The 17716-nt window shown below is 42.4% G+C and overlaps 1 protein-coding gene across 1 annotated transcript in view; it reads left to right on the top strand.

Annotated features, from left to right (window-relative positions):
• celf5a (cugbp, Elav-like family member 5a) overlaps positions 1-17716 on the top strand; it is a gene marked incomplete at its 5' end in the record, with an annotated part of 313555 nt that overhangs the window by 293230 nt on the left and 2609 nt on the right. The window contains 3 exons of the mRNA XM_080770760.1: positions 8403-8606; positions 10045-10134; positions 12488-12631. Of these exons, the coding sequence (XP_080626886.1) occupies positions 8403-8606; positions 10045-10134; positions 12488-12631 (438 nt within the window). The remainder of the gene's footprint in view (positions 1-8402; positions 8607-10044; positions 10135-12487; positions 12632-17716) is intronic.

Here is a 17716-nt window from a genome sequence, read left to right on the forward strand (position 1 = left end):
CATTGGGTACAAAAAGGCTGTAATCATGTGGTTAGGTGGTGAAAGGTTAATGTTTGTTATTAACAGATAAGGCGTGGTGCAGTTACTTAGTCTACACAATATATTTATTAACTTTAAAATGTATAAATAAATACATTCCCGGGTACATGTACGGTGCAACTGTCTCAGGAATATACTCATGAATACAAATTGTGTTTACTAGTCCTTAGAGAAGAAAGGAAGACAAGCCCCTTCATGTGGTTATTGTGAAAGATGTACCAGTAAAAGATCATAAAAAAATAACTTGTTTTGTTGAACAAGTTACACAGTATGATTTAAAATTAATTCTCAGGAACGTGCTGTGTAGTTTCAGGAAAGATGTTTCCACTACAGAATACTAGAGCAGTGGTTCATGCTGAGGACCCCCAAATTGATTGATTTATTTGACCACGGATCCCCATCTGAAAACGTTTTGTTCCACGAACGAAAGAAGAGAAGATGTACATACAGTACATCTTCTCTTCTTTCGTTCGTGGAACAAAACGTTTGAAAAAATATTTAAAGATTTTATAAAATAGCAGCTCTACAAGTTCACAGTGCAACAATTTGTGGTGCGCTGAAAGCTTGTAGAGCTGCTATTTTTGCATGGCCAACATTATAAATGGATAAAGTGGTTAAAAGTTGGGTTGTCCCGATCTGATCATGTGATCGGAAATTGGGGCCGATCACGTCATTTTCAAATGATCGGAATCGGATCGGGAGCAATCGATATTGTACTGTTGTGATATGGCATAAATGTTCTATAAAAATATAAATATCGGATCGGGAAAAATCGGTAGCGTCAGATCGAAAATCCAAGGACCGGAATTGGGAGCAAAGAAAACATGATCAGGACATCGCTAGTTAAAAATATTGTACTACTTTTGCCGGGGAGGGGACCCCTGGAACCCCATCCCCCTCAAGGGCCCCCTGGAACCCCATCCCCCTCAAGGGCCCCCTGGGGGTCCCGGAGACCCACTTTGAGAAGCACTGCTTTAGAGGTCATTAAGTAGACGTCTGTTCAGTGGGCCTATCCCCGTTCTCTCCCTAAAAGCGTGTACAGCCAAATGCTTCCCCCAACATGATGGAACATGCCAATATAAACACATGCTGTATATACATCCGTGCTAATTTCCAAAGTCAGGCGATATTTCCAGAGAGGATGGCCATTTGTCAAATATTTACAGTGATGCTTTTAGTGCAAAGTGTGCACTTTTGTGTAGGCATAATCAATCACAGGCAGTGATTAAAAGTGGAGCTGAGCTTAGCTAAGAAGTCTCCTTTTTTGGATTTGATAGAGTGTGACATTGTGGGTGTGTGTGTGTGTAGGCCCTTGTTCCGTATGCATACCTGGGCTCTGCAACACAACAATGATGATGAAAGATGGTGTAACCGAAATGCACAGAACCGTCTGCATGTGCTTGTGTCCTCTGAGTCTTGCTTGTGTACAGAGAATATATATCTCTTTTGAACTGTTGCCCAACCAAACTGCAAAATCAATGCTGTAATCTAAGGTAATAGTATTGAATCATGTCAGACATTCTATTGAAGGCTAACCTTTACCAAAGGTCCTCGCAGTAACACACAGCGAGGGGAAGACTGATCCATTAGATTCATAAACAAAACAGCTTTTGTATGGATGCATTGCAATCAATGGCGTATCAATCTCCAATGCCTAGGTGCTTAATGAATTTGCCTGTGGAACTGAGAAGTTTGTGTGAGCATGTGGCACTGCGTGCGTGCGTGCCTGTGTGGCTATGTTGAAATATAGGGCATTAGTACCTTTCGACACGCCTCTGTGTAAGCTACGGGCGACTGATAACCTTTTATTATTGAATGTGATACATTATTAATCCTTGTGAGAAAGCACGGCTTCTTCTGAATTTCCAACGACCACAATAAAATATGAAATGTTTTTTTCCCTCTACTCGTTCATTTATGTGCAGCTGCCAACAGCAGGCAGCCCAGCAGCGCTAGCTCTGTGGAGTTACTATAGCGCATCGTCGCTGTCGGCTGGAAACCTTGTTGTAAAAAATGTAAAAAATAAATAAATAAAAAATTACTTTTCAGGAATCGGAACGTTTTTCAGAAATTATGAATGCGACGTGACACATTGTGAGCTTGTAGATCCGATATTTTCACGACTTTTGCTCGCCGCTCTTGTGTGATGAAGTAGGTTAGTAGGGGATTAAACGATGGAGGAAAAAAAACATAAAAAGTTTAAATTTGGAGATACAAGGTTTCTGTCTGACAGCAATGACATGCAGCTTATTTCCCTCGCTCCGTACTTGTGGACATGACTTATTTAGAGTTCATTGAAGAAGTGCATGCCATTACTGGCAAGGATGTCTGTTTAAATAGGCTGAGAGACTCTATAAGCTACTCAGAGAAGGTGGGACTCCTGCCCTGAATAACGTGTCATAATATCATGGTCTGGAGGTGCTCATTGCTTTTCTGCCATCGGAAAGAAGTTAAATTCTATGCATAAAGTTGTCACATCATCACGCAAATTATGGTTTGACACAAAGCGAATGTATTCAGAAACGTGTCAACCATGTCAGATATACAGTACAGAGACAGTACAGAGACATAAATGGGCGGAGAAGTTAACGCCCCAGCTGCCCATGGATGTAAAGCAGACGCCTACCTCTCTGAATTACCCACATGGGCTCTCTGCCTTTACACAAACCACTGCCTGGTAGACACCCCCCCACACACACACACATTGGAGGTAAATGTGTGGCATTAACCTCTTATTTTAATGATCAGTATAACCTCTGCAACCACCCCCCTGCCGTTGCGCCACAGAAAACATAAAAAAAAGCTTGTGTGTGTCGCATGTGACAGCGTGACGCAACGCAACAAAGAGGCTCAGAGGTTAAGGGTGTTACTCTGAAAACAATGCAACATCCATTTGATCAACAGATGCAAAGCATTTAAGCTTGATGGTGCATAAGTCGTTTGCCAGATGGTTCAGTTGATTAGAGCATGTATCCTTACAATGATGCATGATGATGCTTTTTGAAAATAATGTTCAGCAGGTGCGGTCGCCTGAGCACTACGGAACAAATAATAAAACGGAAACAGAACTGGGAGGGAATACGAGGGGAGAGAGAGAGTGTGTGTGTGTGTGTGTGTGTGTGTGTGTGTGTGTGTGTGTGTGTGTGTGTGTGTGTGTGTGTGTGTGTGTGTGTGTGTAGACAGAGGGAGTGGAGAGAGATGTGGATCCCACTGGGGAATAGGGGGTGGGGAACATGTAGTGTCAAGGATGCTTTGTTAGGTCGATCACACAAGCAAGAAGTGTGTAATCAAAGTCACTCTGATGTCATGTTGCAAGGCCCTGACCTACATTGATTGAATGCATATACACACGCACACACACACACACACACACACAGTATACATTCACACACACACACACACACTTACACATGCCATCGCACACACGGCCCCCGCAAATGCCACAGAATGTCCATTGAATGCTAGCGTGGTTATGTCATTGATGGAAGTGGGTTTATATTGGGGTCAGAAACATGATGCAGGACAATTCCATGGTGACTAATGCCATCGCTGAACCTAATGAGCTGTTTGACATAGTGGTTGAGACCACCGGCGGGCCGGGGCGCACCATGCCTGAATGACAATATACGGACTGAGTGACTGACTGACTTACCGACTGGCTACTAGCCGGTGGTAACTGCCTGGTTGGCTTTCCATTTCATCTTCACGTTCAGTGACCGTCTCTTGACAATAGCGAGGGTTAGCTTGAAAACCAACCAGGACAAGATTTTAGCATAGAGATCAGAGGGTTTAGATACATATATAATACATTATATTACAAAAATACACCATCCAACAGCTTTCATTGGGATAGCACCTAAAGAGCTAATCTAAATTTCACTACCCTTGCAATTTTTTTCGCTTCGGTTTAGGAGACGTATTGAGTACATCATGTTCTAGGAAGTGATTGGATATTTAGTCTTTTTTAGATTGTAAAAATCTATTGGCAATATACGGTGTACTCAAAGATGTGTGATAGGACATTTTCACTGATATTGCAGATGACCTTTCGAAAAGCTGCCCTTCTCATATTCAAATGCTTTATTCATATTTGAAGGAACGGCGTATTCTTACAGACATCTTGTCTTTGAATCCAAACGTGTCATTGAATCAATTAGATCAGGGGTCTTCGACAGGGGATCCGGGGCCCCCTAGGGGGTCCTGCTGAGTTACTACAGGGGGGCCGCCAAATCTTTGTGTGATAGGATACTAATTTTACTTTAACCACTTGAACCCTAGCATCCCTATTCTGAGGGATTAAGGGGTTTGGTGCAGACTCAGGGAGAGAGGGGCAAACCAAGTACAAAGCCAAAGGTCAAGTTTACATTTTGAGGGTTTAAGTGGTTAAAAATATATATTTACACAACACTGATAGTCAATGAAGTTATCTATGAAAAAGTTGAATCTGCAGTACAATTCTATACAATATAAGTGGGGGTCCCTGCTTCGTCTCTCTCTCAGCTAAGTGGTCCTTGGCCTGAATAACGTTGAAAACCCTTGAATTAGATGAAAGCATCTGTTTTGAATGCTTATTTATTGCACCAATGAGAGACGGTGCTGGTAATGACTCCACTCTCGAATATGGGTCTAACACTCCTTGTTGATTTGAATGTATAATTAGCATAATAAATACCTCTATTGCATATGGTGGGCTCTTTCATGGAGCAATCATTGTAGAGGGTAAGTCAACAGTTTTCGCCTCTCGGAACAGATTGCAATGCTATGCAAATATTATCATGTTTCCATAACATGAATACCATTGGGATACATGGCATAAATATAGTTTTGAGAGACTTACGCAAGATTTGTTCTTACTCGTGCATGGCGTGTCGCGCACGACACGATACCAGATCTACAAGCTTACAAAGCGGTGAGCCGCGACACACTGCAAGCTTGTAGATCTTTTCCCGGGGCGCACGACACGATGTGCAACCCACGTATAAATCAGGCTTTAGTTTATGCCATATTAGCAGCAAAGGGGTGATAGATAAGGCCTAGCCGTGTAAAATATGTAATCTGCTGACCCATAGCTTCCTATTCACCCATGCCAGAGTGAGGGACATGTCATTATCATCATGGACCAGTACACACAGCACAGTGACAGCCACATATTGGCATGCTTGGGAATGCATTGTCAACTAGCTATGAATACAATTTTCCACAATGCAAGGGACCTTATGTCCATAGAGGTATAAAATGAAAATGTCGTGTTATTTTCCAGCACAGGATGGTATGAGATACTCCCCAACCCCCTCCCCCTCCCCCTCTCTCCATATAGGAGGGAATTTGCACGGTCCGCCCACATTATGGTTGGTTGTCAGAATAAATTTCATTAAACCGTGGAGACAAAGATGATGACTATAACGGCTTTTTATCGTGAGATGTTTTGCCTTATTGGACGGACGTTGACACACCTCCCTCAGCACATATATGTCATCTGTGTCGTGTGGAAACCTCATATGTCCAAAGCTAGTACTTTTCACGATTCAAATAAAAAACTATAGCTAAAATAGCACATCGACAAGCTCTTCGTGTTTCGAGCATCCGTTTTTTATACTTGTTTGGCGCTGTAGTATGGGTATTAATTTACCAAACGAAAAAAGAAACACAAAAAGTTAAAATATGGAGATAAGAGGTTTCTTCCTGACAGCAACGATATATATTACTATATTACTAGTTATCAGAAGTTCCACACTTGGTTTAATTATTAAGAGCCTTGTCCAGCTAAACTGTCACATAACTTGGACACTGCTCCCTGCTGTGGCATCTCCTCCATGCTACACCGACTAGATGCTGTGGTCCCAAGGTTCATCAGCTACCAGCCATCTGTCACAACTGGCCCTTTCTATGCCCTTATCACTTGCACATTGTGTCTGACTGCTGACCCTGGATCTCTCTCTCTCTCTCTCTCAAGCACGTGCACGCACACAACCAACCAACCACACAGCAGAAAAGACAGTATACATACCACTGCAGTCTACTACCATTTCTACTACTACCACTACTAATACTACTACCATTACGCGCACATGTGTACGCACACGCATGCAGAGCACACACACACACACACACACACACCATAGCACTTGCTAAGCCTTGGAAAATGAATTTGCCTGATGATGGAGAGGGTGCATTATCTGGCGGTACAGTAGAGTGCGTGTGGGCCGAGCAGACTGGCTGTCTCTAGCCCTCAGAATAGGAGCGGCGGTCTCCTGGGTGCTGGTAGGAGAATGGGCTGGAGCTGCAGTCTAATTCATCACAGCTCCGCAGGAAACAAGCAATCGCAGGGAAGCTTTTTAAAAAAATAGAAAAAAGGGGGGAAGGGGGGAGGAGAAAAAAGGAAAACCAGTGCAAAAGACACAACAGCTCTCACTGGACCTGTGCAATTCCCGTGGTCACTGCAGTTGGCTGCCTGAGTGTCAGCTTCTTCACGACTTAAATGCTGAGGCTATATAGGATAGGATAGGAGAGGACAGGACAGGACAGGACAGGACAGGACAGGACAGGACAGGACAGGACAGGACAGGACAGGACAGGGAAGAAAAGGAAAAGAGTCAAAAGGAAACGAAAGGATTAGGCTAGGAGAGGAGAGGAGTAATGGAAGTATGGAAAGAAAAACGGAAGAATAAAACAAGAGAGAAAACAAGGGAGGGGAGAGTAGGAGAGAGGAGGAAAAGCAGGTCTGTGGGTGGATGGATGTGAATTACTCAGAGGTGGGAGGTTTCAGCATATTTACCAATGCATTAGCATACATCTTGGTGTACATTATCATGTGCATACTGCCAGGGTTCATGTACCCTATGTGGGACACCTCGTATAGGGTGGGTGGGTTGGTGGGGGGGGTCTTTACCAAGGCACCAGATTGCGAGGATATGGCATGCTGGAAGGGTTTCCGTGACAACCTGGAGATTTCTGTCCAATCAGGCGCCAGAGCTTCCAGATTGAGAGGTGGTCCTCAGGGGGGCTGTTCTTCAAGCGAGCGCGGATGCTTTGCCACAGAGCAGACCCCCTTTCAGCGAGACCATCACACAGTGAGACTCTGCTCAAAATGGGCACTTTCATGTTCCCAGCGTGATTGGAAACACTTTCCAAAAGGAGGGTCCTTTCAAATTCATTGAATGAGAGAGCGGGAGGACCGCGAGCATTCCAATTCCTATTCCGCTCATGAAGCATCCTGCAGTCGCCTCGCAGGCAATGCAGGTTATTTGTTATGTTATGACCTATTCAATCATTTGTCAAGCTAACAGAACAGACGTAGATTTATTTTTTTTGCCTTCTTTTTATATGACGTATATAAAAGCAAGAATATATTTTTCTTTTCTTTTTTGCTACCCGCTCATCCAAGCAAATCTCTTTGTAATCTCTCTCCTATCTCCTCGGGATCTTTTTATTTTATTTTCTTCTATTTTTTTCCTCCTCCTCCCTGAAGTTGCATAGCGGTTTCATCATCATCCCGAGCAGAGCAGTAGAGGAGCCAGCAGGGTATCGCACAAACACTTCCGACAGGCTCATTTTTCACAGGTTGACTTCCCAGCTATCCTGCAGGATGTGTCACCACCACAAACGTTGGATATGTGACAGACTTGCATCGCACCCGTGTATTAGAGAGATGTAGTGTAGCCAGGGCTTGTGCAAGAGTCGGTGTGTGTGTGCGTGCAAGCGTGTGGGTGTGTGTGCGCGTGGGTGTGCGAGTGCATTTGTCTACCTGTGTGCATGCGCGTGTGTATGTCCTGTTACTGTCCAGTACAGTACAATATGTGTACTGTACTTCATGTATTCTCTCTGTACGTGTGCATGTCTTCTATATAACCGACAGTGTGTCTCAGTCCCAGTGCGGCATATGTTTTTGTTGTTGTGTGTTGCGTGTTTGTGTACACTACTACAATACATTCATGTATGTGTACAAGTGTTCGCAGACGGGTGGAAACCTCCTATATGACCAAACTCCAAAAACTGTTACTTTTCAGGATTCAAATAAAAAAAAAGAGGCGGTTTCTGCCCGACGACAGCGACGACATCTAACAATAGTACATTCAATTACATACACATGCACACAGCTCTCTGAATAACATGTAATTCAGTGGTTCCCAAAGTGGGGCCCGGGACCCATAGGGGTCCTTGAGAGAGTTCCAGAGACTCTCCAGCTAAATTATAATTAGGAACCAAATGGGTTTTAGGAACCCTATGGGTCTGTAACTCAGAGAGTACAAATGGAACCAAATGGACCCTAATGGGACCCATTAGGTCCTTGACATGAAAAAGTTTGAGAACCACTGATAGTAGTTGCTCCAGTAACCAGTCCCACTACTCCCACCCTCCATCAGGCCTCAGCTCTCCGCCCGCCATCACCACCCCCAGCATCGTAACGCCACTCGTCAACGGCTTCGCCGGCATCCCCCACCATCAGCCCAACGGACACCCCGCCGTAGAGGCCGTCTACGCTAACGGCCTGCCGCCATACTCCACCCAGAGCCCAACCGCGGCCGACACCCTACAGCAAGCCTTCACTGGGGTACAGCAATACACAGGTAGGGTCTAGTCGTCTCCACACACACTTTTACCCCGTCGTACATTAAAGCAGGGGTCTTCAATGAGGGACCGAGTTACTACGGGGGTGGAAATTCTGAGAACTCTAGATCTACAAGCTCCCAACCATCTCTGAAATCTATGAAAAGTGTAATCTGCAACACAATTTGATACAATATGTACTGGGTAGTAGCTGCTTCATCTCTCTCTCAGCTAAGGGGTCATTGTGCTGAAAAACGTTTAATTAAAAGAATAGTTCATCCCCAAAAAATCCACTCGCCCCATAAAGCCTGTTTTTGTGAGAAAATGTTTGATGATGCAGAAGCAGTAGGAGGCCATGACAAGACTAAACATAAAGAGAATGATATGAACTCCAAAACAACTCTCACAGTGCAATCACAGGGAGGTCTACTGAGAGCCCATGGGTTCAAAGAGAATGTTTAGTAGTTATTCTCTTGTTAGGATTGGCCTCCTATAAAATTAAATTAGTCAAATATAATTGGATTATTGGCTCAGGAATGTGACAAACACAAAAATGAAGGCTTCATGGGGTGAGGACTATTTAGGTGAACTATTTCTGTACTGCCAGATGGTACAGTAGATTTCCAAAGTGTGAGTTTGGTGTGAAATGCCTTTTACGTATATGCAAATGCTGTAGTCAAGCTATTGCTGAAAAGAATAGTGTTAATTCAAATCTGAGGGCAGCTTTCACCAATAAGTTAAAGTGGCAAACTTTTTAAATGGGGAGGAAGTTACATACTAGTGTACATTTTTATTATTTATATATTATTCTTTTGTTAAAAATGTCCAAAGAGTGTTTGTTCAGTAACAGGTCTCCCTGTTTCTCCAACTCGTTAATAAACAGACAATACCTTTTCAGGTGGGTTGCCAATTTCAGCCAATCAGGAGAGAGTACCCAATTATCAGCTTCAGTTTTATAGTGTTCCAGTTCCAGGTTTGTCTGCTCATTTCTTTGTGTCGTCACTTCCACTTTAACATGTTTAATCTGTACCCATGTGTGAGTTCTCTCTCCTGACTGGATAAACTTGGTATCCAAACGTAATGCATTTTCTTATATAGTAACCCTGTTTCTGAACAAACACTGTATGAGTACTATAAGAATATAGAGCTATTTAACACAAAGACAAAAAAAAGAAAGAAATCACCCTACCTTTAACTCTGTTCTTAAAACATTTGGTGCAACCTGATTAAAATGAAGCCCTTTGAACCTAGATTGCAACCAGGTTCAAATTCAACTTAGGTTAGATCTTTCTTTATCCATGCTTAAATTGCAGGGCAACACGATTAACTGATAAACAGTGTTTTAAATTGGCTATACTCCTTGCTTGTGTGATCGACCATTCAAAGCATCCTTGGCACTGTTATTCTATCTCTGTGGGATTGACGTGTCTGTCTCTCTCTCTCCCTCTCTCTCTGCAGCAATCTACCCCGCCACCACACTGACTCCCATTGGCCAGACCCTGCCCCAGCCTCCGCAGGTCATCCAGCAGCAGCAGCAGCAGCGAGAAGGTGAGGGTGAGAGACTATTACTCTTAATAAAACACACACACACACACACACACACACACACACACACACGATAGTAGTACAGAGGGTTTAATAGAGGGAGAGGTTCTCAAACGGTTTCATCTCAATGACCCCCCAAATTGTATTTGGCCGTGGACACCCCCAACACCTCCCTCCATCTGAAAATGTCTCGTGCCATGGACCCCCAGGAGCAAAGTTGTGTGTTAAAGATGTTTGCTTTTAACTAAGAAACAAGACCCCACTTTGAGAACTAATGTAATATGAGGTAATAGACATAAATAGACATCACGGTCCACTTGTGTGGACAGTGACAGAATATTAGAATAAAATATTACAATAAAACCCAAATCCTACTTTTTGTCGCGCAGGTTTCCCCTGCCGAAAATAGCTGACCTACAAGCTCACCAACATGTTACAAAACGAATCCGATATGAAACTAATTTTCTTATTGAGTCCATGGCTAATGTTCCCTCCTTCATCAATGCCATTATGCTCCTGATCTCAGAAAACTAATGAATGTGACCTATTATTCCGTCAGGGCCAGGGGTGACACCAAGGAAACCCAGAGACCAATATGTTACGATAAAATATTTGGCCTTTTTTCTTCAGTAAAAAATGAGCTTATACATATATCTTCCAGTTTGCTGCAAACAGGAATGTTTTCCTCAGCCCTGTTAAGACAGTGAGGTTGCTGGAAAGCTCAGGTCAGTTTATCACATTATATTCCAACCAATTATAATATGTAAAGTCATAATATAGGGTTGCACTTTTAAGACTTATATTACTTAGGTTAAAGTTAAGCCATTTACAGTAGATTAATACAGGCCAAGAATTGTTTCCATAGAATAGATTCATAAGAATCAGGAAGAGTAATTGTTTTCGATGGCTTTATAATGCATAGATAAAAAACTAATCATTTTTAGAAAAACTAAATGTCAGTCTGGGTGGTGCCTGGAGCCAAATATAAAGTAATAAAAAGGACCTGATGTATTTAAGATAGATTGACTCCTACATTTGACCTCTTTGGCAGCACATAGATTGCATTGCAGCAACTAATTGTTGTTTGCATAGTGAAATCCATTGGGTAGGTGAAAATACATTCATATTCAGATCTTAATCTTGCTGGCTTGATTATACAAGAACCTGTAGTGACTTTAATGGAAAAGAGATTTCTGACATCCATACGCAATCATCAAATCAGCAGTGAAAATGCACAGTTTGTATTTGTTTTAGTTTTGGATTGATTGAATACTTTAACAGTTTGCAAAAACTACAGAGGTACAGTTGCACAAAAGTCCCTGAGGGTTGGTTCCATTGTGGTCCTGTGACCTACAATACTATACCAGTAAGACACGACCTCGCCCTAAAGGGCCCTAAACAACAGGTCTGGGAATGGGGTGGGTGGGGGGCTAATTAGTGTGCTAATTAGTAAGGCCAGCCGCGGCCTCGGGTACGCCGGGGTAGTTTGGAGAAAAAGACAACCAGGTGCTCGCCAGAGACACACAAGTCAGTAAAATTCAAATAGTAAAAGGTCAAAGGTGCTCCTGGATCAGACGAGATATAATAAGACATCAGATTAAAAATGGGAGATCTAGGCACTCCACAGAGAAGATTGTGTGCACATCTCAATGCCTATATTTAGGCCAGGTCCTGGATGTCAGGCATCAATGCAAACATCAAGGAAGAGAAAGAACATCCGCACACTAGTTTCTAGAGCTCCGAGACTTACTTTATTTAGAGGCAACAAAGATCTGGGCACTCCTCAGGGAACAGCCAACATGTTTCAACCTCACGATGAAGACCAAGTCTTTCATCTAAGATTTCCCTATCATATGGTGATTCCAATACAAAAATCACACCCGTGTGAAGTGTGGGGCACTAATATATATAAAGTCTAACTCATGTTGATTAGGTGATGTAATGGTGATGTAAAACAAACTATCTTTATTATTATTATCTTATATTATTGTTAATGGCATTTAATGTTTGTGTTAGGGACTAGATTAAGTCAATTTTCCCTTCATTGTTAATGGCCTTTTTCAAACAAACATTGAACTAAAACCAACCAACATGAATTTGTCTTCATTGTCAATGGCGTTTTTTTGGGGGCTTTCGCCTTTCGCCGTCCAGTAGCAGTTATGTCAGACTTCCGTGCTCTATTGGTATCACTTTTTTAATATTAATGTTATATCTTTATTCAATTTTTTTAGGTTTAAACTTACCCTCGCAGCCCACAGGTTGAGAACCTCAACCACTGATCTAAATATAATGCACTTAATGCAGCATGTTGAATGGTGAACTGAGAATGGGAATGTGTCCTCTCTTGTCTCTCCAGGACCAGAGGGCTGTAACCTATTCATCTACCACCTGCCGCAGGAGTTTGGAGACAACGAACTCATGCAGATGTTCCTGCCGTTCGGGACGGTCATCTCCTCCAAGGTGTTCATGGACCGCGCTACTAACCAGAGCAAGTGCTTTGGTGAGTCCTCCACACACACCCGCAAACCTCTTTAACACACACACACACACACACACACACACACACACACACACACACACACACGCTACAGTACTAACCAGAGCAAGTGCTTTGGTGAGTCCTCCACACACACGCACAAACCTCTTTAACGTCTCGTCTACATATACATTATCTCCATGGTTTAACTTTGTGGGGGTTTTTTGTAAATTAACGTCCTACTTGATCGTACTAGACTCCTAGAGCATCACACAAAAGCCCACCCCCAATATAAAAATACAATAATCTTAATAATTGAGAAAATAAATCAATCATAAATCAATACTGAAACCAGATAAAATCATTAAGGAAAGTTTATGCATGTACTATATGTGTACTATGTAAACTCTTAATTTCCATTTTTTTGTTTTAACCGTTACGGACATACTTATAAATGAAACCCACACACAGACTTCAGACATGACTAAAATAGGCGATCTACAAGCATACATCCTCATGATGCTATACACGTGAGCTTGTAGATTGGCTTTTTTGCTTCTTTTGTATGACACTGTAGTTGTAGTATGACAAAGTACTAAGTAGGCAGTAGGGCATCTATTTACAAAAAAAACATAATACTTCTAATAATTCTGACTTGTGATGTACCACAATTGTAAAAATGTAACCATACAAGTCAATTTCTATGCTCTCAGTGTAAAATTAACATTTCCTGTGTGGGATATGTCATTTTCACCTTATCTATACGCTTCACTGAGGGATGGTTTATACTCTAGTGTGGCTCCCTTCCTTTCACTCCTGTTCTGTTTGAGCTGAATTCTTACTCTGAGCGGTGAAAGCAGTGTCTTATCTCAAGCTGTCATTACACACTTGCCACATCAATTCAGTTTTTCTTTATCGTCCAATCAAGTCGCCTCAACCAATCAACAGGCATCGAGTGGCAAGTCTAAATGAACACAAATTGGATTTCACCCTGATCGTTATCAGAGGTTCAAACCCAGGTCTGTCCCACACATGTAGAAAGGAGCGGGCACAGAGCCAAGGATAGAATATTGCGGACACATACTGAAGTATCTCAGTGAATTTTGAACAGTAAAATCCTCTGTGTTAGCATATCCATGTTTGAGGGGCACTAGCCCGTCCTATGCCCAGCTTTGTGTGTACATAATAGCGATGATTTGATTGGCTGAGGGCTTAAAAAGTGAGGATTAAAAAGTGAGGACAGAAAAGTGAGGATGCCAAAAGTGATTGGCCGGAAGGTAATGATCACAAGTGTGATCATTTTTTGTTTAGTAGAGGCACAGCAGGGATTTTCAGTTGGATGTACAGCGATATAATCTAAAAATAAATCTGACCCCAGAAATCACAGAGTAAAATGTAACCATAGTCGATGCAATAGACACCACAAGCGCACTGTAGCCGTTCAGCCAGTCAGTCATAGACCATATCGTTGCAGAAACCTCCATATTCCATATATCACATTATACGTATATAATATATTTAATTATATATATATTATATTATATATATATATAATAAGAATATAAATGCTGCTTTGTGATTGGATGCCTCCACACACCAGTTGCTGTTTACATCTGTGTCTGCCCAGTTATGTAGTGAATGAAGACATAATGAACATGTGACCTTTGACCTTTGATCACCTACACTAATCTTTTCTTCCTCTGATCATCCTTGAGTCTAAGTGCCAAGTGACATGAAATTCCCTCAAGGCGTTCCTCAGATCTAATTCATAACATGTCTACGACATATGACTCAACAGTTTTGGCTTCAGTCATTGGCTTCCTTTATAAAATTGAAGTAAAAACAAACCAACAAAACACAATATGGTAAAAAATACAACTTTACTTTACTTTACTTTACAAGGACGTTACTTTATACTGGAAGCATGAATAAGACATGTGGTTCTGATTGGTCAAGCTGTTCGTGAGATTAGTCACGGACTCATACATACGCTGACACACAGACACACTCACACAGACCCATTTATTTTTTCTTTCTTTTGATATTTTGGGGGGCCTTTTGCCTTCATTGATAGATGCACTGTCTGTAGGTTGACAAGTCAGGCTTGATAGCCTAGTGCCCACAGATCCATTTTTAAATGGCTTGCCTCCTACAGAGTCCCGTAACAACAGCCCACAACACCACTTCACATTATTTAATAAAAATAATAATATAGTAGTAGTAGTAGTAGAATTGCGATACCTAAATAATAAAGTAGTCCCACTTGTTCTAGTGGTCCATAGTCGATAAACCGTGAAATCCTCAGCTTTAATCTGTAGTGTGTAACACTTGGACACGTTAAGGGTGCATGTACTGTAGGTCCATACTTTACACTCTGAGCTAGATTAAGTGTGGATTTCTCTGTGTAGATAGAGTTACCACCGCAACTGTCAGACACTCATATCCCTTGTTTCACTCTGACAGTTGAGTGACCTAAAAACTTTCAGGTGGAGGAACAGCATCACCGCTCAGTAACCCCAATACCTGTCAATATTCCCTGCACTGGGCCGCATGCGTGCACAGTGCGCATGCACACACACACACACACATCCCCCCCCCCCCACCCCCCCTGGCTCACGTCCCATTTGGCTCTGTCTGCCCACACACACCAGCCAGCCTGCGGGCTTATGAAAACTTTTGAGTGTGTAGAGAAGAGAGGGATGGAGGAATGGAGAGGAAGAAAGCAAAGGCAAAGGACAATTATAGATCAGCATTTGTTTTCACTTCAGGGAACCACACATCCCTGGGCAAAATTGATCGCCAGTTTCTGCCTCCCCGGGGGGACTTAATAACATATAAATTCATGAAAGAAGACCTATTTGCTGTATTGACTAATACACTATGCATTTACAACGTAATGTTAGGTCTGGGGGAGGCGAGAAGCTCACCGGTGTAATTAATCTGGGAAGCAGAGATGGGGGATAAACACAGAGTGATGGTGTGAGAGCGTGCGAGAGAGAGAGAGAGAGAGGGAGAGGGAGAGAGAGAGAGAGAGAGAACAAACGAGAGAAAGGGAAAGTGAGAGAGAGTTTCAAAATGAGAGATACAGAGAGAGAGAGAGAGAGAGAGAGATCACACTTGTTATGTTTGGTAGGGCAGAGTTTTGGGCTTATACTGTAAGTCTAAGCCTCCGTCTCCTCTCCTCTCCTCTTCATTTAGCCTCCCCCCTAAAGCCTGACTCATACTTTGCTGCACGGCGGTGCAACGTCAACTAGAAGCTAGCATCAGCGAGTGAGTCGGCTAGGGATTCAGCGAGCGATAGCGTCACGCGATTCGGCGAGCCCTTTCTGTCGTGCAATGAAGTATAAATCAAGCTTAATGGACCAGTCTGGTGGTAGGCTGGTCAGGCAGACACCTCCTGTCCTCCCTCCAGCCCCTCTTCATTGCACGCATGTACGTACGTACGTACATACATACATACACATGCACACACACACACACCTCTACCATGGCCTCCCTCCCACATGGCCTTGGCCCTAATGGGCCGTCCCAATAGCAGGCAGGCCAAGGCAGACACCTCTCCCAGGTGGCCCAGGGACCTGGAGAGGCTCCTGCTGTTTTTCACGGGTCATCGGCTGTTCCTAATGACACTGCAGACACAGGGGAGTGCTTCAAGCAGAGCCACACTCCACTGCAGTTTCTGGTCACCGCTTTATTTTCAAGGCTTTATTATTTATTTTTTTACACATGATGGAAACAGGCCGTTCAGCACGAGTTTGAGGACTGGCATGTCTTGGGGCAATGCACTGTGGGGCCTATTTGTCCCTGTCTGTCCCTGATGGACTATGTTTGTAGTAGGGACTGCTTTGCACAACTGCTCATGCAGCCTCATTGATTTTCACATTGTAAGGTCTAGTGGGTTTGCACAAAGATGTCCGAATTATCACCGATGTTACTCTTTTTAGGGGGCGTCACAGCTCTGCCGCCAGCTCCTCTTGTATTTGATGCGATCACAAACCTTGGCACATAGTTCCAGTCCTGTGCCAACTGGCATTGTGGGCCAAAGCGACCCTTTACATTTAAAAATAAAATTAAAAAACATTCATAACAAATCAATCATGTGCTAGTATCACTTTGTATCTTTACCCCAAATATAGGACCAAGTGATCAGGAATGTTTATGTTTATATGTATTGATGTTTTTCCATAAACTGTTAAAAGTATTTAAACCTGTCTCCTCCAAGCGACAAACGCTGTTCCTAGTAATGGCCCAGAAGAAGTCGAGAGTTCACCTCCTGCCGTTTGCAATACATTTTAATCTCAATAGAAGTAAATTAAGTTTTGGGCGAACTTTAAACTAGAATTTATTACCATAGTAAACCTTTTCATAAACACTATGTTTTCAATCACTAGTTTTAAATCATCATGATATGTGTTTAGTAAATTATGGTCCCATTCATTTTAAAGTTAAGGGTATGTTTCTAGGCTTTCTACTGGTTCTACCGAGTGAAGACCCGCCCTCACTGTAGTTGCAGCCTTAGCATTAAGTTCCGTTTGCATTTCAGACTGGATAAAGAAATATGCAAAATAGGCTTACGGTGACCCTGTCCATATCTTTTATGGTCTACTCTCATCCCACAATTCTGTTCAGTTTTCACCAAACTGGCTTCTCAACATCTTTAGACTCATCAATGATATTCCAGACAGAGTATTGATTTATCAAAATGTAAGGCCACAGGGCATCCAATTGTTTGATGCCCAGTATTTTCAATTCTATGCTCATGTATTGTAGACTATTAAAACACCTTTTGTGCTAAGCACGTGTATACACGTCTTTTCTAATAAAACCAAGGCCACAGGGCATCGAATTGTTTGATTGTAAAGAGTCTCAGCTACTGCATTTAGCATTCTTGCTAAATAAAGCTACTGCTTTATATGAGCATAGTATTTTCAATTCTATGCTCATGTATTGTAGTCTATTAAATAAACATCAGCTTTCACCTTTATAGAGCAAATCAAACGTACATAAACAAGAATGACTAATTCATAACTGCCAGGCGCAAAAAGCTCTTGTAGCTCCCGTTTCCGACATTCTTTTGTTTATCACTCACTGTGTATTTTTATGGCTTTC

This window comes from Protomyctophum bolini (assembly GCF_963924005.1).
Source record: "Protomyctophum bolini genome assembly, chromosome: 8".
Classification (NCBI taxonomy): domain Eukaryota; kingdom Metazoa; phylum Chordata; class Actinopteri; order Myctophiformes; family Myctophidae; genus Protomyctophum; species Protomyctophum bolini.